The sequence below is a fragment of the Cherax quadricarinatus genome, chromosome 51 (genome assembly GCF_038502225.1).
Source record: "Cherax quadricarinatus isolate ZL_2023a chromosome 51, ASM3850222v1, whole genome shotgun sequence".
NCBI classification, from domain to species: domain Eukaryota; kingdom Metazoa; phylum Arthropoda; class Malacostraca; order Decapoda; family Parastacidae; genus Cherax; species Cherax quadricarinatus.
Window position 1 is genome coordinate 480,887 of NC_091342.1, and position 23,929 is coordinate 504,815.

The following is a 23,929-nucleotide window of genomic DNA, read 5'->3' on the forward strand; positions in this document are numbered from 1 at the left end:
CACGTTTTACACCCCTGCACCCGATTATTGCACATGTGCAAGATAACAGATTTCCTCACCTCGTGCACGTAACCCATCCTGTGTGATGAAAAGGGAAACACAGCTAACCTTTGTTCCCATTATTTAAATATTTCACGTAATATATCATTATACGATGGAATATAACGGAAAAAACAGCTAGCTTTTGTGGGTGGGGCTCAGTTTAATATAGACAAATGCAAAGTTCTAAATGTTGGACAGGACTATAACCATGCCTCTTATAAACTAAATAATGTAGATCTGAATACTACTGATTGCGAAAAGGATTTAGGAGTTTTGGTTAGTAGTAATCTGAACCAAGACAACAGTGCATTAGTGTTCGCAATAAAGCTAACAGAATCCTTGGCTTCATATCAAGAAGTATAAATAATAGAAGTCCTCAGGTTGTTCTTCAACTCTATGTATCCTTGGTTAGGCCTCATTTAGATTATGCTGCACAGTTCTGGTCACCGTATTACAGAATGGATATAAATGCACTGGAAAACGTACAAAGGAGGATGACAAAGCTCATCCCATGTAATAGAAATCTTCCCTATGAGGATAGACTGAGGGCCCTGAACCTGCACTCTCTAGAAAGGCGTAGAATTAGGTGGGATATGACCTAATATATTTGAAATACCATCCGTTATTGTCGATTTCTGTTTTCGCCGACTTTTTTCGTCAATATTTTGGTTCCGTTTTCATCGATTTCCTCCATTTTTGTCAATGGTATGGAACCTGTCCAGTGTCCAGAATGCAGACGAAGCTGCATCCGACACGCATTATCAGGCAGTGTCGTGTTGTTTCTTGGTGAGTGAACATGTCCTGCCAGGTGAATGGAGACGAATGGTTTTTAATACTTGACGTGCTGTTGGAGTGTGAGCAAAGTAACATTTATGAAGGGGTTCAGGGAAACCGGCAGGCCGGACTTGAGTCCTGGAGATGGGAAGTACAGTGCCTGCACTCTGAAGGAGGGGTGTTAATGTTGCAGTTTAAAAACTGTACTGTAAAGCACCCTTCTGGCAAGACAGTGATGGAGTGAATGATGGTGAAAGTTTTTCTTTTTCGGGCCACCCTGCCTTGGTGGGAATCGGCCAGTGTGATAATAATAATAATAAATGACTGAGGTGTATAAATGGAAAACAGGAATAAATAAAGGGGATGTAAATAGTGTGCTGAAAATATCCAGCCAAGACAGGATTCGCAGCAATGGTTTCAAGTTGTAAAAGTTCAGATTCAGGAAGGACATAGGAAAGCACTGGTTTGGTAACAGAGTTGTGGATGAGTGGAACAAACTCCCGACTACCGTCATAGAAGCTAAGACCTTGTGTAGTTTTAAAAATAGGTTGAATAAATACATGAGTGGGTGTGAGTTGGACCTGACTAGCTTGGACTACTAGGTCTGATGCCGTGCTCCTTCCTTAAGTGGAAGTGACTTGACTAGGTGATCACTATTCTAGGCCGGATGGTGGCATGGACCTGCTTCGCATGGGTCAGTAGGCATGTTGCAGTGTTCCTTCTTTCTTATGTTCTTATGTTCTTATAATTTGTCAGATACTGCTAGAAGACCTGCCTATACATCTCGCCTCGCCTAGAATTCAACCCAGGTCCTTTTGGTTGTGAGCTGGAAGCTCTATCATATACCTACGAAGTATCATGGAAGTTCTATACTAGTACAGTACAAGTTTACAGCAATGAGTGACACTTGAGACTAAGTTGAAATCAAGCAAGAAAGCAGCCGAGGCGGCGGTGGTAGTGGTTGTAGTAGTAGTAGTAGTAGTAGTAGTAGTAGTAGTAGTAGTAGTAGTAGTAGTAGTAGTAGCAGCAGTAGTAGTTGGTGGTGGTGGTAGTGGTGGTGGTGTAGTGAGTGGTGTGAGTGGAGTGGTGGTGTAGTGGTGGTGGTGTGGTGGTGGTGGTGTGGCGGTGGTGGTATGGTGGTGGTGAGGTATGGTGGTGAGGTATGGTGGTGTAGTAGTGGCATGGTGGTAGTGTATGGTGGTGTGAGTATGGTGGAGGTAGTGGTGTAAGTGGTGGTATGGTGGTGGTGGTATGGTAGTGGTGATGTAGTGGTAGTAGTGTGGTAGTGAGTATAATTAGTGTGGTAGTGGTGGTAGTGTGGTATATGGTAGTAGTGGTATAGTGGTGGGTGGTAGTGGTGTGTGGTGTAGTAGTGGTGTGGTGGTGGTAGTAGGTATGGGAAGTGGTGAGTGGTGGTATGGTAGTGGTAGTAGGTGTAGAATGGTAGGTAGTAGTAGGTGGTGTAGTGGTGGTATGGTGCTATGGTTGTAGGTAGTGGTGTGGTATGGTGGTGGTGGTATGGTGGTGGTAGTGGTGTGGTAATTGGTGTAGTGGTATGGTATAGTGGTGGTGGTGGTGGTGGTGGTGGTGGTGGTGGTGGTATGGTGGTGGTGGTGTGGTGGTAGGTGAGTAGTGGTAGTGGTGGTGGTATGGTGGTGGTGGAGTAGTGGTAGTGGTATGGTGGTGGTGGTATGGTGGTAGGTGGTATGGTGGTGGTATGGTGGTGGTGGTGTGGTAGGTGGTATGGGGTGGTGGTGGTATGGTATTGTGGTATGGTGGTAGTGGTGTAGTGGTAATATGGTGGTAGGTGGTGGTATGGTGGTGGTATGGTGGTGGTGGTGGTGGATGGTAGGTGGTGGTGGTGGTAGGTGGTGGTGGTGGTATGGTGGTAGGTGGGGTGAGTATGGTGGTAGGTAGGTGGTGGTGGTAGTGGTGGTGGTATGGTGGTGTGGTGGTATGGTGGTGGTGGTGGTGGTGGTGAGGTGAGGTAATAGTGGTGGTGGAGGTAGGTATAGTGGTAGGATGGTGGTAGGTGAGGTATGGTAGTAGGTGGTATGGTAGGTGAGGTAGGTGTAGTGAGTAGTAGTATAGGTAGTAGTGTAGTGAGTAGTGGTGTAGTAGTAGTAGTGGTATAGGTGAGGTAGGTAGTAGTGATAGTGGTAGTAGGTGTATTGGTGAGGTATGTGAGTAGGTTTAGTAGTGGAGTGGTAGTGGTATGGTTAGTGTGGTGGTGGTGGTAGTGGGTAGTGGTGGTGGGTAGTGGTTTAGTAGGTGGTTTAGGTAGGTGGTAGTGGTTTGATGGTAGTGGTATATGTGGTAGTGGTATGGTTATGGTAGTATGGTATTGGTGAGTAGTGATGGTAGGTAGGTGAGTATGAGTAGGTGGTGGTATGGTGGTAGGTATGTGGAGTGGTGTGGTAGTGGTAGGTGGTGTGGTAGTGGTGTAGTGGTGGTGAGGTATGGAGTGGTGGTATGGTAGGTGGTATGGTGGTGGTGGTGGTGGTGGTAGGTGGTACTGGAGGTGGTGGTGGTGGTGTAGGTGGTAGTGGTAGTGGTGGTGGATGGTAGTGAAGGTAGGTATAGTAGGTGGTGGTGGTGGTAGTGGTGGTGGTGGTAGTGGTGGTGAGTATGGGGTAGTGGTGGTAGGTGGTGGTAGGTGGTAGGTGGTAGTAGTGGTGGTAGGTGGTAGGTGGCCAGGTGGAGTAGGTGGTGGTGGTGGTGGTGGTGGTGGCGAGTGGAGGTGGTGTGGTGGTGGTGGTATGGTGGTGGTGGTGGCATGGTGGTGGTAGGTGGTGGTGGTGGTGGTGGTGGTATGGTGGTGGTGGGGTATGGTGGTGGTGAGTGGTGGTGGTGGTGGTGGTGGTATGGTGGTGGTGTGGTGGTATGGTGGTGGATATGGTGGTGGTGAGGTAGTGGTTGGTAGTGGTGGTAGGTATGGTAGGTGGTGGTAATATGGTGGTGGAGTGGTATGGTGGTGAGTATGTGGTAGGTGAGTGAGTATGGTGGTAATGGAGGTGGTAGGTAGGTGGTGGTAGGTGGTAGGTGGTAGTGGTAGTAGTGGTGGTAGTGGTGGTGTGGTGGAGTGGTGGTAATGGTAAGGTGGTGGTAGTATGGAGTGGTAGTATGGTGGTAGTGGTGGTGGTGTGGTAGGTGGTATGGTGCTATGGTTGAGTGGTGTGGTGGTGGTATGGTGGTAGGTGGTAGTGGTGGTGGTGGTGTAGGTGGTGGTGGTGGTGGTGTAGGTGGAGGTGGTGGTGGTGGTAGTGGTGGTATGGTGGTGGTGGTAGGTGGTAGGTGGTATGGTGGTGGTAGTGGTGGTGGTGGTGGTGGTGGTGGTATGGTGGTGAGTGTGGTGGTGGTAGTGGTGTAGTGAGTGGTAGTGGTAGTGGTGGTAGTGGTAGTGGTGTGGTAGTAGTATAGTGGTGGTGGTATGTGGTGGTGGTATGGTGGTGGTGGTATATATGGTATGAGGTGGTGAGGTGGTATGTGGTATGGTGTGTAGTGAGTGGTGGTAGTAGTGGTAGTGGTGTAGGTGGTGGTAGTAGTAGTAATAGTAGTAGTAATATAGTAGTAGTAATATAGTAGTAGTAATATAGTAGTAATATAGTAGTAGTAGTAATATAGTAGTAGTAATATAGTAGTAGTAATATAGTAGTAGTAATATAGTAGTAGTAATATAGTAGTAGTAATATAGTAGTAGTAATATAGTAGTAGTAATATAGTAGTAGTAGTAGCACTAATATTGTGTTTATAGTTGAAAGATATATGATATCAACAAAGTGACGAATATGACAAGTGGAACACCTGAGTATCTTTATTGAAAGTTGTTTTAGCCACTATGGGCTTTATCAGTCTAGTACAGACATATGGGCCTGACCAGCTTCCAACAGTGTGCCCCACCTACATGTGACAGCATCAGGTATTGTTGCAGTGATTCACTCCTTCCACTGACAACTATATAGGCACTGGTGGGTAAAATGTCTCTCAAAATACCTAGTTGTTGCACATGTAACTTATTCATTAAGCTGCTAGTATTATTTACATTTGATCTAAAGATATCTGTGACTACATGGCTACATACTACTGCTGCATTGCCCCACTTCCACTGGATGCATTACCAGACTGACTACTACTTGCCTTGTAGGAAACGAGAGAATGTCTCTACAACTTGATTACTAAGGCTCTGGCTCAACTTATGGGTCTGACCAACTTCCATTAGTGGGCCCTGCCTACATGCAACCACGTCTACTACTGCTGCATCACTCCACTCCTTCCACTGGCTTCACTCTAAAGGCTCCGTTCTTGTCTCTGTATTACAGCCTGTGCGAAAAGTCATGACTCAAGCTGCAGGGCAAACTTTTGATCAATGAGTCATGCAGCTTCAAGAGTGGGCTCATTCACCTTTGGGTCTAACTCTACACTATTGTCAATGAAGCAACAGTGGTGCAGCAACCATGAACAAAACACCGTCCTCTTCTAACATTATTACCCATCTGGAGTTTACCTGGAGAGAGTTCCGGGGGTCAATGCCCCCGTGGCCCGGTCTGTGACCAGGCCTCCTGGTGGATCAGAGCTTGATCAACCAGGCTGTTACTGCTGGCTGCACGCAAACCAACGTACGAACCACAGCCCGGCTGATCAGGAACCGACTTTAGGTGCTTGTCCAGTGCCAGCTTGAAGACTGCCAGGGGTCTGTTGGTAATCCCCCTTATGTATGCTGGGAGGCAGTTGAACAGTCTTGGGCCCCTGACACTTATTGTATGATCTCTTAACATGCTAGTGACACCCCTGCTTTTCATTGGGGGGATGTTGCATCGTCTGCCAAGTCTTTTGCTTTCGTAGTGAGTGATTTTCGTGTGCAAGTTCGGTACTAGTCCCTCTAGGATTTTCCAGGTGTATATAATCATGTATCTCTCCCGCCTGCATTCCAGGGAATACAGGTTCAGGAACCTCAAGCGCTCCCAGTAATTGAGGTGTTTTATCTCCGTTATGCGCGCCGTGAAGGTTCTCTGTACATTTTCTAGGTCAGCAATTTCACCTGCCTTGAAAGGTGCTGTTAGTGTGCAGCAATATTCCAGCCTAGATAGAACAAGTGACCTGAAGAGTGTCATCATGGGCTTGGCATCCCTCGTTTTGAAGGTTCTCATTATCCATCCTGTCATTTTTCTAGCAGATGCGATCGATACAATGTTATGGTCCTTGAAGGTGAGATCCTCCGACATGATCACTCCCAGGTCTTTGACGTTGGTGTTTCGCCCTATTTTGTGGCCAGAATTTGTTTTGTACTCTGATGAAGATTTAATTTCCTCGTGTTTACCATATCTGAGTAATTGAAATTTCTCATCGTTGAACTTCATATTGTTTTCTGCAGCCCACTGAAAGATTTGGTTGATGTCCGCCTGGAGCCTTGCAGTGTCTGCAATGGAAGACACTGTCATGCAGATTCGGGTGTCATCTGCAAAGGAAGACACGGTGCTGTGTCTGACATCCTTGTCTATGTCAGATATGAGGATGAGGAACAAGATGGGAGCGAGTACTGTGCCTTGTGGAACAGAGTTTTTCACCGTGCCTGCCTCGGACTTTACTCTGTTGACTACTACTCTCTGTGTTCTGTTGGTGAGGAAATTATAGATCCATCGACCGACTTTTCCTGTTATTCCTTTAGCACGCATTTTGTGCGCTATTACGCCATGGTCACACTTGTCGAAGGCTTTTGCAAAGTCTGTATATATTACATCTGCATTCTTTTTGTCTTCTAGTGCATCTAGGACCTTGTCGTAGTGATCCAATAGTTGAGACAGACAGGAGCGACCTGTTCTAAACCCATGTTGCCCTGGGTTGTGTAACTGATGGGTTTCTAGATGGGTGGTGATCTTGCTTCTTAGGACTCTTTCAAAGATTTTTATGATATGGGATGTTAGTGCTATCGGTCTGTAGTTCTTTGCTGTTGCTTTACTGCCCCCTTTGTGGAGTGGGGCTATGTCTGTTGTTTTTAGTAACTGTGGGACGACCCCCGTGTCCATGCTCCCTCTCCATAGGATGGTAAAGGCTCGTGATAGGGGCTTCTTGCAGTTCTTGATGAACACGGAGTTCCATGAGTCTGGCCCTGGGGCAGAGTGCATGGGCATGTCATTTATCGCCTGTTCGAAGTCATTTGGCATCAGGATAACATCAGATAGGCTTGTGTTAACCAAATAAAATCCACTTTACCAGAGTTCAACCCGAAGGAGGATGGGTACACTCTTAAAGCTGCAAGGCCCCACTTGCAATTGGTGTACAAGCTGTTCCCAAGATTTCTAGAAAGTCCAGATTATAGATTGATATAGGCCCTGGTGGACAATATATTTTATCCATCAACTTATAATTTATGACTTAAGAAATCATACTAACATGACTGCCAACCAATGTGCTAACCACTCACCCAGTTGGTAGAGTGGTTAGCACACTGGCCTGTGAGTTTTAGGACTCACCTGCTATGTGTTTAAGCTCCACCCATTCTGTGATTTGTAGGTATTACCTATGATCTACAAACACCGTTATTACTACAGTACTAAAATGAAGATTACATCAAAGATATACAATATTGATATGCAGATGAATAAGACATGTGCAACACCTGGGTGTCTACACTGGCAGGACATTTTGCCTCTACAGCAGGCTTCATTAATCTGATATAGAGGCATGAAGATTGAAGTTTATGTACTTGAGTCAAATGAGAGGTGTAGAAGTTGACGACGTTGTCACATGCGGGAGGAACCCACTATTGAAAGTGGGTAAACCTCAGATGGTGGGTCATGGATTTAGCAATGGAGTGCAGAGATGTAGAGACAAAGCAGTTGAAGATAAAGCCATAGGTGTGTAGGATTCACTAGTGGACCCACTGATGTCTATAAAGTGGGCCAGAGGGTAGCAAAAGTATATGTAGAAGACAATTTTAATGCTACCCTGTGACCCACATTATGGGCATAACCTACTTCCACTAGTCGGTCTGGCCCATGTGACCACATCTCCACCTGCTGCACCTTTTCTCTGGCCTAGTTCGGCTTCAGGACTCAGAGGTACCCATCATGCAATAAATATAATTTTCAATGCTGTTGCAAGCCTGAAGCAACAGGACAATCTTGCCCTAATTGCCATCAGGGATGTTCACAAAGTTTTTGATAGTTTGTGGCATGATGGTCTTATATATAAACTTGTTGACCTACCTGACCACGACTGGTCCTTTCTCAGATTTATATATAACTTCTTGTCTCAAAGAAAAATTATTCCTACCTTTAATGGCAAGTCAACAGAGCCTTTTATACCGACAGCTGGAGTACCACAAGGCTCATGTCTTAGCCCAATACTATTCAACATTTATGTAAACGATCTTCCTCAACTGAAGTTCAACGATACAATCATAACACAATTTGCAGGTGATGTTATCCACGTCTTCTCCTCAACCCCCATAACAGGAAAATATAAGTATGAGAGGGTCATAGAAAAAATGAGTACTGAATTTGTCGAACAGCTAACTGGGAAAAGATATGGAGAATCACGACCAACCCTGACAAAGTCCTTATCAACACGTTAGGGTGTTTTGCATCAACCATCGAAGATAAGGGGGGTATCTCCATCAGAGGTATACCTGTAGCCATTAGAAACCCTAACAAGATCCTGGGATATGAAATAGACAGATTACTCCACTCAACATCTCATGTCAATAAAAAGATCAACTTAGCCAAAGCCTATCTTAGCAGTCTCTATAAATTTAATCAAGACCCTTCACACATCAAAAAACATCTATATAAAATGATGATAAGATCTATACTTGAATACCTGTGTGTCCCAATGTCATTAACAATAAAAACCAACATGCTACGGTTGCAACAGGTCCAGAGTAGAGCTCTCTGCTTTATTATGGGTACCAGGAGGAGAGACAGAATCACGATGGCAGATTTACACATCCAACAGGATATAGCTGCCCTAAACGTATGACTTGATATGCTGAAGAAGAGGCAACTTTATGCAATGCAAGAACTCTATATACCAGACAGAGAGAATTCTCCCCAAGTTGCAAATACTACCGACTATATCATCAACACTCCTCCCAACAGAACCCAAAGAATGACTCTTCAACAGAGGGTGCATCGCTTCATCCATAAGGATGATTATCAACGACCAATGATCTTGAGTAACCTCCCCGCAGAAGATGACTGGGTAACACCAGAACCCTTCTATGTCTACTAAGAATATCATCGCCCCTAATTATGGAGATATCTTATACAACATTTCTAATTTCACATCTACTACTGTAACATCGCTATAGTATTTACTATGGTGGGATACCACCTTGAAAGAAGCCAACATGCCCAGTGATTTTACATAAATTGTCCGTGTAATTATCGCCTTGCCTTGTCATCGCAACTTTCATCCTGCAATCACACAAAAAAAAGAAAAAAAAAATTGCAAATCGTATATCTATTACCGACTCAGAATCATGCACCTATATATTTGTTATATCTGTGTGAATCTGATGGGTAAGTGTTATACCCCTTTCAATAATTTTCTGTTGTTACACATACACATTTCAGATTGCACCATAGTGGTTGTTTCACTTCCCTTTTATATCCTACCTCGCTCCCTCTCCCACCCTTTTCCATGTTTCTATCCTTACCCATCCTTCTTCCTTGCCCTTCTTACCAAAGCTCTAGTCATAAGTTCAAGTTCAAGTTCAGTATATACTGCAAGTCTCCATCCTCTTTTCTTTGTATTAAATTAATAACGATACCCAGGCATTGAACATGTTTTATTCATCAAGAAGGGTAGAGTTTGAGAAAGGCATGCCCAGCACAGATCAGTACTACTAATGCAGTGTGCCTCTGGTCTTATGGAGAGCAAGTGTTAGGAGACTTGTAGATGATAAAGACACACCTGGCGTTACCTGGAGAGAGTTCCGTAGGTCAATGCCCCCACTGCCTGGTCTGTGACCAGGCCTCATGGTGGATCAGAGCCTGATCAACCAGGCTGTTACTGCTGGCTGCACGCAATCCAACGTACGAGCCACAGCCCGGCTGGTCAGGTACCAACTTTAGGTGCTTGTCCAGTGCCTGCTTGAAGACAGCCAGGGGTCTACTGGCAATCCCCCTTATGTATGCTGGGAGGCATTGAACAGTCTTGGGCCCCTGACACTTACTGTGTTGTCTCTTAACATGCTAGTGACACCCCTGCTTTTCAATGGGGGGATGTTGCATCATCACACGAGCACAGACTCATCTATTTGTTACGTTTCTGTGTATCTCGACTTCAGATGGTTGGTTCTTCCAACCCTGCATGTTTGTGATCATTTCCTTCTCTTCCTGAAGTCAGCAGGATCCTCCCCTTCAGTCTGCCCTCCACTTTGAAAGCAGAAGGCTGCAGATTATTGCTGTTTGAAACTCGAGCAGAGATCTCTTGCTATTGGTGATTTTTGTGTTGTGGTGACAGCTAGCAAAACTTCATCAGGTGACTTGGGGTCCTATCTGCCAGGCCCTTGGTGGAACAAGGACAGAGAAGTACTACTGGACTGTGTATAACCTAGAGTCTCCTCAGGGTTCACTAGTCACTGGTTAATAAATTGATGTACCAGCAGGTGTTAGCCATCAAAAGAAAGTTGCTCAGAAATGGGTCAATTACATGGAAGGGGTTAACTCTAACAATCCTCCAGGATACATATGGAATAAGATCAGAAAGATGTCAGGGCAGTGCTTCCTGAGCCCACTTGCCATCATTGGCAGGTGGTGGACAACCCTTCTGAGGTGGCCAACACCTCTGGTGAGGGCTTTTCCTCTGTCTCAAATGTTGGTATCTACATTCCCGAGTTCCAGGCCCCAAGAATTCAGAAGAAAACCTCTGCCCTTTACGAAGGATACTGAGGAGCCTTGTGATCTGTTGTTGGAGACAGGGGAATTGGCATTTGCATTGACAGCATTGCCTTCCAAAGGCACCTCTCTCTCCCTACTATTTTTATCAGATATTCCATTTTATTCAGGCAAGTGAAGTGAAATACCATAGTTGGGGAAGTCTGTGGTTCTGACTATCCCAAAGCCAAGCCAAGATTCCAGAATGACTGCCAATTACAGCCTGATCTCTCCGATGAGTTACACTTACAAGTTGTTTGGCTCACCTCCCTCAGCAGAAATCATAAGTGTAAGATGAATCTCTGTTGAATGATGAGTGGATGCACAGATCACCCAAAGCCACTTGTCTGCAGGTGCTCTTGCACCCCCTAAACCCCTTTGTAAGTTTGCGGTTTTTATCTGATTGTGGAACATTATTTTAACAGTTCACCTATAGGGAGTGATCTGGGGAAACTTTTAGAAGTCTTTTGACATTTTGTATTAATTTAATGAGACATTTAGCTGATGATGATCATTTTAATTTAGTATAAGTATTTATTTACATTGTGTATTTTATTCATATAAGCAGTTTTTCTTGTTTGGTTACTTTATTTTTTCCTGCATGTGTTGTATATATTATTTTAATGCCAAGAGCACAGAATTATCTAAGTGGTCAAAGCTCTCTTCAAATATCAAAACTACCTACTTACCTATCGATGCCAGGGTACACACAATTACACATCAAGTATGTGACAAAATATATGTTGGGGAAACTTCTAGTAATCTTACACAATACTTCTAGAAACACCATTTTGAGTGCCAGAAGGATAATTTGACCAAAGCTTGTGTTATCCATCATTACACCTATGGTCATCTCATGGACTTCTATAATGCCACACTACTCATCAAAGAATCAGACCAGTGCAGTAGGCATTGCTTAGAGTCATCATTCATCACTGCCCAAAATGCTGGAAGGTTTATCATTTCGAAATCCTTGCACATCACAATTTACTTAAGCAAAACATGGCAATCACTGAGATGCAACTGAGTAGCACTTACTTTGACTGGAATTTGGTAAAGCATCAACACCACTGGCCAAGGCATTCCAGGACTTCAGGCATGGCCTCTCACTAGCTGTTGTGTTTCTCATTGAAGATTGAACAACCGGGGAGGAAAGGCTTCGATTGATTAAGTGCATCTTGGACTGTCTAGCAGAAGTAAATGAAGGCATGTGACTGCCTGAAAATTTCTTGAGGGGTGGTGGATGAGCCTGCTTATTGGTCCACCAAGCAGAGGACCCCGGCAAGCTACACACGCTCGACGGGGTTGAGGAGTCACCTGAACAAAAGATGTCAAACAATAGCAAAAAGAAGCAAAGTTATCAATCATATAAACTAGTGCAACACAGCATAACCTTAATGAATACCTCAGCCTAAGTTACAATGCAAGCATACAAATTGATATCTCTTACCTTATCTAACCTAGTCTACTCTAATAATGTAATAAAACATGTGTGTCCTACCTTAATATGCCTAACTGATATGGGGCTATAGGACCCAACATGTATTTATGTATCTGTAACAGTTACTCTGGAATACCTAATTATATTGAACTGATGGGAACTCAGCTCTAAATGTCATAAGGGCAGATCACTCTTATGGCTGTAAGGCAGCTGAATCAAGCCTGTTTTTCTCAATATAATAGGTTATACTATAGGCACACACACACACACAATTTAAATAAGTAGTTTATAAAGTTGTATTTCTTTTTGTAACAGTAAAATAAGGTGTGGTAGAATTATGGTAACTAGAGAATTGTGCTTGGCAACAGTCTTTTGTTTTTTGGTGGGTGTGGGAGGAGCTTAGCTAGGCTCCTCCCTCTCCCTCTCCCTCTCTCTCTTGGTGGACTTCAAGCTGGCAGGACCTCTGGGTCCTTTTATTTTTTGGGGCATTGTGTGTGCTCCAGGGGTGAACTTTTATAACTTAACCCTTTCAGGGTCCGTCCCGTAGATCTACGGCTTTACGTTCAGGGTCCAAACTGTAGATCTACGTCATGAGCTCAGCTCACTCTGATAAACTGTGAGTGGTACATTTGGGCCTAGATATGAGAGAATACATCTATGTGGTATGTGTGCACCACATAAAACAGATCCTGCAGCACACTGTGTATAATGAGAGAAAAAAAAATGAAATCATGATTTCGATAGAATAGAAGTAATACTAGTGAAATAGCTAAGAATTTGGTTGATTGGAATAATGTAATTGGCCTAAAATGGGAGTCAAAGTCGGCAAAATCGCCGATTCGTAAATATCGCTGACACATCAAAATTCGCGAGAGCATAATTTCGTCAATTTTCCACCAAATTTCGTACTTTTTGTTTTATTACCTTCACAAAAAGATTCTCTACGATTTCATAAGAAAAAATAAAAAATTTTTTTTTTTGAAAATTCTTGGACACTGGTGCGTGACTCCAGATTTGGGCCTTGGACCCTGAAAGGGTTAAGTTGTGGCCTCCATACCCAGGGTGACTAAAGTGTGTCAAAACACTGGTTAGCCCAGAGTTTAGTCAAGAAGAGAGAAGGGCATTGTTGAGATGCACCATGTGGACTGTCCTAGGAGAACAGCTAAGGGGTATGCAGGCTTGTTTTGAATATGTGAGTGCTGTAATTGTATATTCTGTACATATCTATTTATGTATATTTATGCATATAAATCTATAGGGGAAGGAAGGCGGGGTAGGGGTCGTCCTCGAAAGGGTTGGAGAGAGGGGGTAAAGGAGGTTTTGTGGGTAAGGGGCTTGGACTTCCAGCAAGCGTGCATGAGCGTGTTAGACAGGAGTGAATGGAGACGAATGGTACTTGGGACCTGACGATCTGTTGGAGTGTGAGCAGGGTAATATTTAGTGAAGGGATTCAGGGAAACCGGTTATTTTCATATAGTCGGACTTGAGTCCTGGAAATGGGAAGTACAATGCCTGCACTTTAAAGGAGGGGTTTGGGATATTGGCAGTTTGGAGGGATATGTTGTGTATCTATATATGTGTATGCTTCTAGACTGTTGTATTCTGAGCACCTCTGCAAAAACAGTGATAATGTGCGAGTGTGGTGAAAGTGTTGAATGATGATGAAAGTATTTTCTTTTTGGGGATTTTCTTTCTTTTTTGGATCACCCTGCCTCGGTGGGAGACGGCCGACTTGTTGAAAAAAAAAAAAAAAAAAAAATCTATTTATGGGAGCCCTTTGATTGAACTTTGTATAGAAAGGGGTTCAGTTATAGGTAATACATATTTTAAGAAAAAGAGGATAAATAAGTACACAAGATATGATGTAGGGTGAAATGACAGTAGTTTGTTGGATTATGTATTGGTAGATAAAAGACTGTTGAGTAGACTTCAGGATGTACATGTTTACAGAGGGGCCACAGATATATCAGATCACTTTTTAGTTGTAACTACACTGAGAGTAAAAGGTAGATGGGATACAAGGAGAATAGAAGCATCAGGGAAGAGAGAGGTGAAGGTTTATAAACTAAAAGAGGAGGCAGTTAGGGTAAGATATAAACAGCTATTGGAGGATAGATGGGCTAATGAGAGCATAGGCAATGGTGTCGAAGAGGTATGGGGTAGGTTTAAAAATGTAGTGTTAGAGTGTTCAGCAGAAGTTTGTGGTTACAAGAAAGTGGGTGCGAGAGGGAAGAGGAGCGATTGGTGGAATGATGATGTAAAGAGAGTAGTAAGGGAGAAAAAGTTAGCATATGAGAAGTTTATACAAAGTAGAAGTGATGCAAGGAGGGAAGAGTATATGGAGAAAAAGAGAGAGATTAAGAGAGTGGTGAAGCAATGTAAAAAGAGAGCAAATGAGAGAGTGGGTGAGACGTTATCATCAAATTTTGTTGAAAATAAGAAAAAGTTTTGGAGTGAGATTAACAAGTTAAGGAAGCCTAGAGAACAAATGGATTTATCAGTTAAAAATAGGAGAGGAGAGTTATTAAATAGAGAGTTAGAGGTATTGGGAAGATGGAGGGAATATCTTGAAGAATTGTTAAATGTTGATGAAGATAGGGAAGCTGTGATTTCGTGTATAGGGCAAGGAGGAATAACATCTTGTAGGAGTGAGGAAGAGCCAGTTGTGAGTGTGGGGGAAGTTCGTGAGGCAGTAGGTAAAATGAAAGGGGGTAAGGCAGCCGAGATTGATGGGATAAAGATAGAAATGTTAAAAGCAGGTGGGGATATAGTTTTGGAGTGGTTGGTGCTATTATTTAATAAATGTATGGAAGAGGGTAAGGTACCTAGGGACTGGCAGAGAGCATGCATAGTTCCTTTGTATAAAGGCAAAGGGGACAAAAGAGAGTGCAAAAATTAAAGGGGGATAAGTCTGTTGAGTATACCTGGTAAAGTATATGGTAGAGTTATTACTGAAAGAATTAAGAGTAAGACGGAGAATAGGATAGCAGATGAACAAGGAGGCTTTAGGAAAGGTAGGGGGTGTGTGGACCAGGTGTTTACAGTGAAACATATAAGTGAACAGTATTTAGACAAGGCTAAAGAGGTTTTTGTGCCATTTATGGATTTGGAAAAGGCATATGACAGGGTGGATAGGGGGGCAATGTGGCAGATGTTGCAGGTGTATGGTATAGGAGGTAGGTTACTGAAAGCAGTGAAGAGTTTTTACGAGGACAGTGAGGCTCAAGTTAGAGTATGTAGGAAAGAGGGAGATTATTTCCCAGTAAAAGTAGGCCTTAGACAAGGATGTGTGATGTCACCGTGGTTGTTCAATATATTTATAGATGGGGTTGTAAGAGAAGTAAATGCGAGGGTCTTGGCAAGAGGCGTGGAGTTAAAAGATAAAGAATCACACATAGTGTGGGAGTTGTCACAGTTGCTCTTTGCTGATGGCACTGTGCTCTTGGGAGATTCTGAAGAGAAGTTGCAGAGGTTGGTGAATGAATTTGGTAGGGTATGTAAAAGAAGAAAATTAAAAGTGAATACAGGAAAGAGTAAGGTTATGAGGATAACAAAAAGATTAGGTGATGAAAGATTGGATATCAGATTGAAGGGAGAGAGTATGGAGGAGGTGAATGTATTCAGATATTTGGGAGTGGACGTGTCAGGGGATGGATCTATGAAAGATGAGGTGAATCATAGAATTGATGAGGGGAAAAGGGTGAGTGGTGCACTTAGGAGTCTGTGGAGACAAAGAACTTTGTCCTTGGAGGCAAAGAGGGGAATGTATGAGAGTATAGTTTTACCAACACTCTTATATGGGTGTGAAGCATGGGTGATGAATGTTGCAGCGAGGAGAAGGCTGGAGGCAGTGGAGATGTCATGTCTGAGAGCAATGTGTGGTGTGAATATAATGCAGAGAATTCGTAGTTTGGAAGTTAGGAGGTGCGGGATTGCCAAAACTGTTGTCCAGAGGGCTGAGGAAGGGTTGTTGAGGTGGTTCGGACATGTAGAGAGAATGGAGCGAAACAGAATGACTTCAAGAGTGTATCAGTCTGTAGTGGAAGGAAGGTGGGGTAGGGGTCGGCCTAGGAAAGGTTGGAGGGAGGGGGGTAAAGGAGGAATTACTTCTTAGCATCCCTGTGACTCATCTGAATCTTCAACTTCCAGTTGTGACCCCATGTTGCTGTGTCACATCTCTGAAACATCCTGTCCCTATCCACTTTGTTAATTCCTATCAGTATTTTATATCTCGTTATCATGTTCCCTCTACCCCTCCTGTCCTCCAGTGTCGTCAGGTCAATTTCCCTTAACCTCTCCTCATACTGTAAGCCTTTTCCAAGTCTGTACTTGACTGTAAGCCTTTCCCAAGTTTTTCAGCTTTTTAAAACAAAATTTCTGCTATAGTTTTAGCTTCAAATTCATCTGACATGTAAAGAGCTTTAAGTTGTAATTGCATAATAAAAAAAATTAAAAGAAATTTTTATAGTTACATTTTGATGATTGAAAAGAAAGATATGGAAATTCCTTTCTATACCCACATAATGATGGAAAATGTAAAAGATTTAAGGATCATGAATCCAAATATGCATATCTGGTTAAGTATTGTCATATTTCTAAAGTGTTGCTGGAAGTGATCTGTAAGGGAGGGACCACTAAGGGTATATACTGCTTTTTTTTTTTTTTAACACACTGGCCATTTCCCACCAAGGCAGGGTAACCCAAAAAAGAAGAAACACTTTTATCACTCACTCCATCACTGTCTTGCCAGAGGTGTGCCAATACTACAGTTCAAAATCGTCAATATATTTCCCACCCCTCCTTCAGAGTACAAGCACTGTATTTCCCACCTCCAGGAATCAAGTCCAGGTGACTGATTTTGCTGCCTAAAATCTCTAGCAAAGGGAATTTTTCTCAGTTATTGCAATAAATATTATTGATTGGGAAATTCTAGTATTAGAATGCTTTTTTTACAGCATATTAGACTGATGAATTTGGTTAATATAACTCAAATTATTAGTTATCATCTCATGTCTGACAGTGTTATATCATTTTATCCTACAAGAGAGCATATAATGATACTGCAAATCTGATGTTGCATATTCCAAGGGAGGATCTTCAAGTATCAAATGCTTTTGTATACCAAGTTTCACAGGTCTGATAATGACTCAGTTGCAGAATGCTACATACTATGCAATTAAATAATATTTAACTAGAATGTATAATTTAATTTCAAAGTGAAAATTTTTTTATAGGGTAAGCAATGCTTACAATGCTTCTTATGAGTGCATACAATTTTCTAACTCTCTGCCATCCATATTTCTTTCACAAAATGAATGAGCTTGTGAAAGTTAAATCAGTCACAGGCTTAAACCAGTTGAGAAACTGGTTAGCTAAGAGAGACTGTCCTAGACTGCTACATACCTAGTTAATATAAGAAATCAGGAACTCCTCCCCAGGCCAGTAGGTAGATGTGCAGGTAAATAGCACGCAAGAGTGAGCAGAAAGAATGCAGCTGAAGAAGTGTTGTGAAAATTCTGTGTATCTGTTACAGTACTGACAGTGTAGTAGTCATATTTCACTCACTCATGCTACCCATGATATCAACTCAAGAGCATCTTCCCAGCTCTAGGTTTACTCACTTGTGCTTCCGTGTCCCATGAAAATAGGAAGAGAAATCTTTCTCTTGAAACTGCTCTTGTTCTTCCCATCTACGTCTCGTTCAACCTCGTCCTCGTTCTCCTCCCTGGAGATAGAGCGGATAATATTGGAGGGCGAGGTCTTGGAGGGAAAGTAAGCAGTAGGTGGGTACTCGCGACGACCAGGGTAAGGGCTTCCTCCTCGCGGGGTGGAGTCTCCTGAGAGATAAATATAATGACAGTGTTATAGTCCAATGCTTCAATTTAAACATGAATTATAAAGATACCTGACAAAATATTGCAAGAATTATGAAAATTGGGTATCAAAACACTGATCTAGAAAATAAAATGGTTGGCAAAAGCTGTTTTTGATGTACTAGAGACTCACTGTGAGTGCTGGATGTGGAAATAAGATAAATCAGCAACAAAATAAAGACAAATTACAAGTTATATGCAGTGGCATGTATTCATAAGAAACAAAGCAAGCATTGCTTACCCTATAAAAATTCTTCTCATCAAAATTTAAATATCTCTTTTCTTCTTCTTTCAACAACTCAGCTGCATCCCACCAAGGCAGGGTGGGCCAATACGAAAGTTTCTCTTTTAAACTTTAGTAATATATACAGAAGGGGTTACTTGCCTCTTGCTCCTGGCATTTTAGTCGCCTCTTATGACACACATGGCTTATGGAGGGAGAATTCCATTCCACTTCTCCATGGAGATACAGTGGACCCTCAGTTAACGACATTAATCCGTTCCAGAGAGCTTGTCTTTAACCGATTCTGTCGTCATCCGAATTAATTTTCCCCATAAGAAATAATGGAAATCCAATTAATCCGTTCCAGACACCCAAAAGTATTAAAAAGTATTTTTTCATGAAATATACATTTCCCTACACAGAAAACAATGAGACATGCAGAATAAACAATACTAAAATGACACTTACCTTTACTGAAGACTTATTAATGAGTGATGAGATGGGAGGAGGGGAGAGGATGGAGGTGTACTATTGTTTGGAAGGGGAATCCCCTTCCATAAAGACTTCAGGTACCAAGTCCTTTTCCGGTCCAGGGTTACTTCCCTTCTTTGTTTTTTAATGACACTAGGACCAGCCTGAGAGTCACTGCACACCTGTGGCACTAATTATCTGTCCAGAGAGCTCTGTTTCTCGCATCTCTTTAAAATTTCCCTAAAATGGGACACAACACTGTCATTGTAGATGTTGCCAGCACAGCCTGCAACAGCTGTGTCAGGGTGATGTTCATCCGTAAATGTTTGCACATAAGAAAGCAGGAACACTGCAGCAGGCTTGTTGGCCCATACTAGGCAGGTCCTTCACAAACCATCCCACTAACAGAACCGTATTTGCCCAACCCAATTTTCAATGCTTCCCAAGCAATAAGCTTTGATAATGCTAATGACTCATGTGCAAGTCCCACTCAAATCAAATCATGTGTGTGGGGAAGTACCCTGGCTGGTGTGTGGGGAAGTACCCTGGCTGGTATGTGGGGAAGTACCCTGGCTGGCATGTGGGGAAGTACCCTGGCTGGTATGTGGGGAAGTACCCTGGCTGGTATGTGGGGAAGTACCCTGGCTGGTGTGTGGGGAAGTACCCTGGCTCGTGTGTGGGGAAGTACCCTGGCTGGTGTGTGGGGAAGTACCCTGGCTGGTATGTGGGGAAGTACCCTGGCTGGTATGTGGGGAAGTACCCTGGCTGGTGCATGGGGAGGTACCCTGGCTGGTGTGTGGGGAAGTACCCTGGCTGGTGTGTGGGGAAGTACACTGACTGGTGTGTGGGGAAGTACCCTGGCTGGTGTACCACCATCACTACCACCCTCTACCACCACCACTTTCATATCTTTCTACCAGCTTTTTCTTGAATTCTATAGTGTTTCTCACCCTCTTCACCAAAGGGCTGGCACTAGAAGCTTTCTTTGAGCCCATGGTGGCTTTTCAGCAGTTACAAGCACTAAAAACAATGGAATAATACAAAATGTATCACATGTATGCATGGAAGCATCCACATTGGCTTGTAAACAATGGTACACTGGCTGTACAAGGAGTGGCCAGGTCACTCAGGCCGCGCGGACACATTTGGGACGAATGACTTTAACCGAGTTCTTTGTCATTAACTGAGCCAATATTTTGACACAAAAACGTGTCGTTATCCGATTTTTGTGTTATCCGATGACATCGTTAACTGAGGGTCTACTGTAAGAGGAAATAAACAAGGACAAGAACTAGTAAGAAAAACAGAAGAAAACCCAGAGGGGTGTGTATATATATATATATATATTTTTTTTTTCAACAAGTCGGCCGTCTCCCACCGAGGCAAGGTGACCCAAAAAAGAAAGAAAATCCCCAAAAAGAAAATACTCTCATCATCATTCAACAATTTCACCACACTCACAGGTTCAGACATGTATGCGCGGAGCCCCAGACCGACATAATGAGATTAGTCACGAGGGAGCATTCACCAAATTCAACTTCAATAACAAAAACATAAAGTGGGACCAAGTAAACCAAGTCCTAACTGATATAAACTGGGAAGATATACTAAGCAACACAGACCCCAACTTATGCCTAGAACAGATTAACTTGGTGGCACTCGATGTATGCACAAGGCTTATTCCTCTAAGAAAAAGGAGGAGTAGATGTAAAATAGAAAGAGACAGGCACTCCCTTTACAGGCGACGGAAAAGAATAACAGAGCGGCTAAAAGAGGTCAATATATCTGAAATGCGTAGGGAGACACTGGTCAGAGAAATAGCAAGCATCGAACTTAAGCTAAAGGAATCTTATAGGAGTCAGGAATCGAGGGAAGAACTAAAAGCCATAAATGAAATCGAAAGAAACCCAAAGTATTTCTTCTCCTATGCCAAATCAAAGTTGAGAACAACGTCCAGTATTGGGCCCCTACTCAAACAAGACGGGTCCTACACAGATGACAGCAAGGAAATGAGTGAGCTACTCAAGTCCCAATATGACTCAGTTTTTAGCAAGCCGCTAACCAGACTGAGAGTCGAAGATCAAAATGAATTTTTTATGGGAGAGCCACAGAATTTGGTTAACACAAGCCTATCCGATGTTATCCTGATGCCAAATGACTTCGAACAGGCGATAAATGACATGCCCATGCACTCTGTCCCAGGGCCAGACTCATGGAACTCTGTGTTCATCAAGAACTGCAAGAAGCCCCTATCACGAGCCTTTACCATCCTATGGAGAGGGAGCATGGACACGGGGGTCGTCCCACAGTTACTAAAAACAACAGACATAGCCCCACTCCACAAAGGGGACAGTAAAGCAACAGCAAAGAACTACAGAAAGATAGCACTAACATCCCATAGCATAAAAATCTTTGAAAGGGTCCTAAGAAGCAAGATCACCACCCATCTAGAAACCCATCATTTACACAACCCAGGGCAACATGGGTTTAAAACAGGTCGCTCCTGTCTGTCTCAACAATTGGATCACTACAACAAGGTTCTAGATGCACTAGAAGACAAAAAGAATGCAGATGTGATATATACAGACTTTGCAAAAGCCTTCGACAAGTGTGACCATGGCATAATAGCGCACAAAATGCGTGCTAAAGGAATAACAGGAAAAGTCGGTCGATGGATCTATAATTTCCTCACTAACAGAACACAGATAGTAGTAGTCAACAGAGTAAAGTCCGAGGCAGCTACGGTGAAAAGCTCTGTTCCACAAGGCACAGTACTCGCTCCCATCTTGTTCCTCATCCTCATATCTGACATAGACAAGGATGTCAGCCACAGCACTGTATCTTCCTTTGCAGATGACACCCGAATCTGCATGACAGTGTCTTCCATTGCAGACACTGCAAAGCTCCAGGCGGACATCAACCAAATCTTTCAGTGGGCTGCAGAAAACAATATGAAGTTCAACGATGAGAAATTTCAATTACTCAGATATGGTAAACACGAGGAAATTAAATCTTCATCAGAGTACAAAACAAATTCTGGCCACAAAATAGAGCGAAACAACAACGTCAAAGACCTGGGAGTGATCATGTCGGAGGATCTCACCTTCAAGGACCATAACATTGTATCAATTGCATCTGCTAGAAAAATGACAGGATGGATAATGAGAACTTTCAAAACTAGGGAGGCCAAGCCCATGATGACACTCTTCAGGTCACTTGTTCTATCTAGGCTGGAATATTGCTGCACACTAACAGCACCTTTCAAGGCAGATGAAATTGTTGACCTAGAAAATGTACAGAGAACCTTCACGGCGCGCATAACAAGATAAAACACCTCAATTACTGGGAGCGCTTGAGGTTACTAAACCTGTATTCCCTGGAATGCAGGTGGGAGAGATACATGATTATATACACCTGGAAAATCCTAGAGGGACTAGTACCGAACTCGCACACGAAAATCACTCACTACGAAAGCAAAAGACTTGGCAGACGATGCAACATCTCCCCAATGAAAAGCAGAGGTGTCACTAGCACATTAAGAGACCATACAATAAGTGTTAGGGGCCCGAGACTGTTCAACTGCCTCCCAGCATACATAAGGGGGATTACCAACAGACCCCTGGCAGTCTTCAAGCTGGCACTGGACAAGCTCCTAAAGTCGGTTCCTGACCAGCCGGGCTGTGGCTCGTACATTGGTTTGCATGCAGCCAGCAGTAACAGCCTGGTTGATCAGGCTCTGATCCACCAGGAGGCCTGGTCACAGACCGGGCCGTGGGGGCGTTGACCCCCGGAACTCTCTCCAGGTAAACTCCATGTCAAGGTATCACTGTTTTTGCAGAGGTGCTCAGAATACAACAGTTTAGAAGCATATACGTATAAAGATACACAACATATCCCTCCAAACTGCCAATATCCCAAACCCCTCCTTTAACTTGCAGGCATTGTACTTCCCATTTCCAGGACTCAAGTCCGACTATATGAAAATAACCGGTTTCCCTGAATCCCTTCGATAAATATTACCCTGCTCACACTCCAACAGTATCGTCAGGTCCCAAGTACCATTCGTCTCCATTCACTCCTATCTAACACGCTCACGCACGCTTGCTGGAAGTCCAAGCCCCTTGCCCACAAAACCTCCTTTACCCCCTCTCTCCAACAGACCCCTGGCAGTCTTCAAGCTGGCACTGGACAAGCACCTAAAGACGGTTCCTGACCAGCCGGGCTGTGGCTCGTACGTTGGTTTGCATGCAGCCAACAGTAACAGCCTGGTTGATCAGGCTCTGATCCACCAGGAGGCCTGGTCACAGACCGGGCCGCGGGGGCGTTGACCCCCGGAACTCTCTCCAGGTAAACCATTCCAAGGACGACCCCTATATATTTCTTTTTTTCAACAAGTCGGCCGTCTCCCACCGAGGCAGGGTGACCCAAAAAAAAAGAAAGAAAATCCCCAAAAAGAAAATACTTTCATCATCATTCAACACTTTCACCACACTCGCACATTATCACTGTTTTTGCAGAGGTGCTCAGAATACAACAGTTTAGAAGCATACACATATAAAGATACACAACATATCCCTCCAAACTGCCAATATCCCAAACCCCTCCTTTAAAGTGCAGGCATTGTACTTCCCATTTCCAGGACTCAAGTCCGACTATATGAAAATAACCGGTTTCCCTGAATCCCTTCACTAAATATTACCCTGCTCACACTCCAACAGATCGTCAGGTCCCAAGTACCATTCGTCTCCATTCACTCCTATCTAACACGCTCACGCACGCTTGCTGGAAGTCCAAGCCCCTCGCCCACAAAACCTCCTTTACCCCCTCTCTCCAACCCTTTCGAGGACGACCCCTACCCCGCCTTCCTTCCCCTATAGATTTATATGCTTTCCATGTCATTCTACTTTGATCCATTCTCTCTAAATGACCAAACCACCTCAACAACCCCTCTTCTGCCCTCTGACCAATACTTTTATTAACCCCACACCTTTTCCTAATTTCCACACTCGGAATTTTCTGCATAATATTTACACCACACATTGCCCTTAAACAGGATATCTCCACTGCCTCCAACCGTCTCCTCGCTGCTGCATTTACCACCCAAGCTTCACACCCGTATAAGAGTGGTGGTACTACTATACTTTCATACATTCCCTTCTTTGCCTCCATAGATAATGTTTTTTGACTCCACATATACCTCAATGCACCACTCACCTTTTTTCCCTCA

General features: G+C 43.5%; 1 protein-coding gene across 4 annotated transcripts in view; it reads right to left on the reverse strand.

The window, feature by feature from the left end:
- Window positions 1–23,929, reverse strand: part of LOC128694611 (nucleolar protein dao-5) — a 541,519-nt gene that overhangs the window by 470,758 nt on the left and 46,832 nt on the right. For all 4 annotated transcript variants that reach the window (XM_070095641.1, XM_070095642.1, XM_070095644.1 and 1 more), the window contains exons 5-6: window positions 17,757–17,972; window positions 11,733–12,011 (exon numbers count right to left, since the gene is read on the reverse strand). In XM_070095641.1, the coding sequence (XP_069951742.1) occupies window positions 11,733–12,011; window positions 17,757–17,972 (495 nt within the window). The remainder of the gene's footprint in view (window positions 1–11,732; window positions 12,012–17,756; window positions 17,973–23,929) is intronic.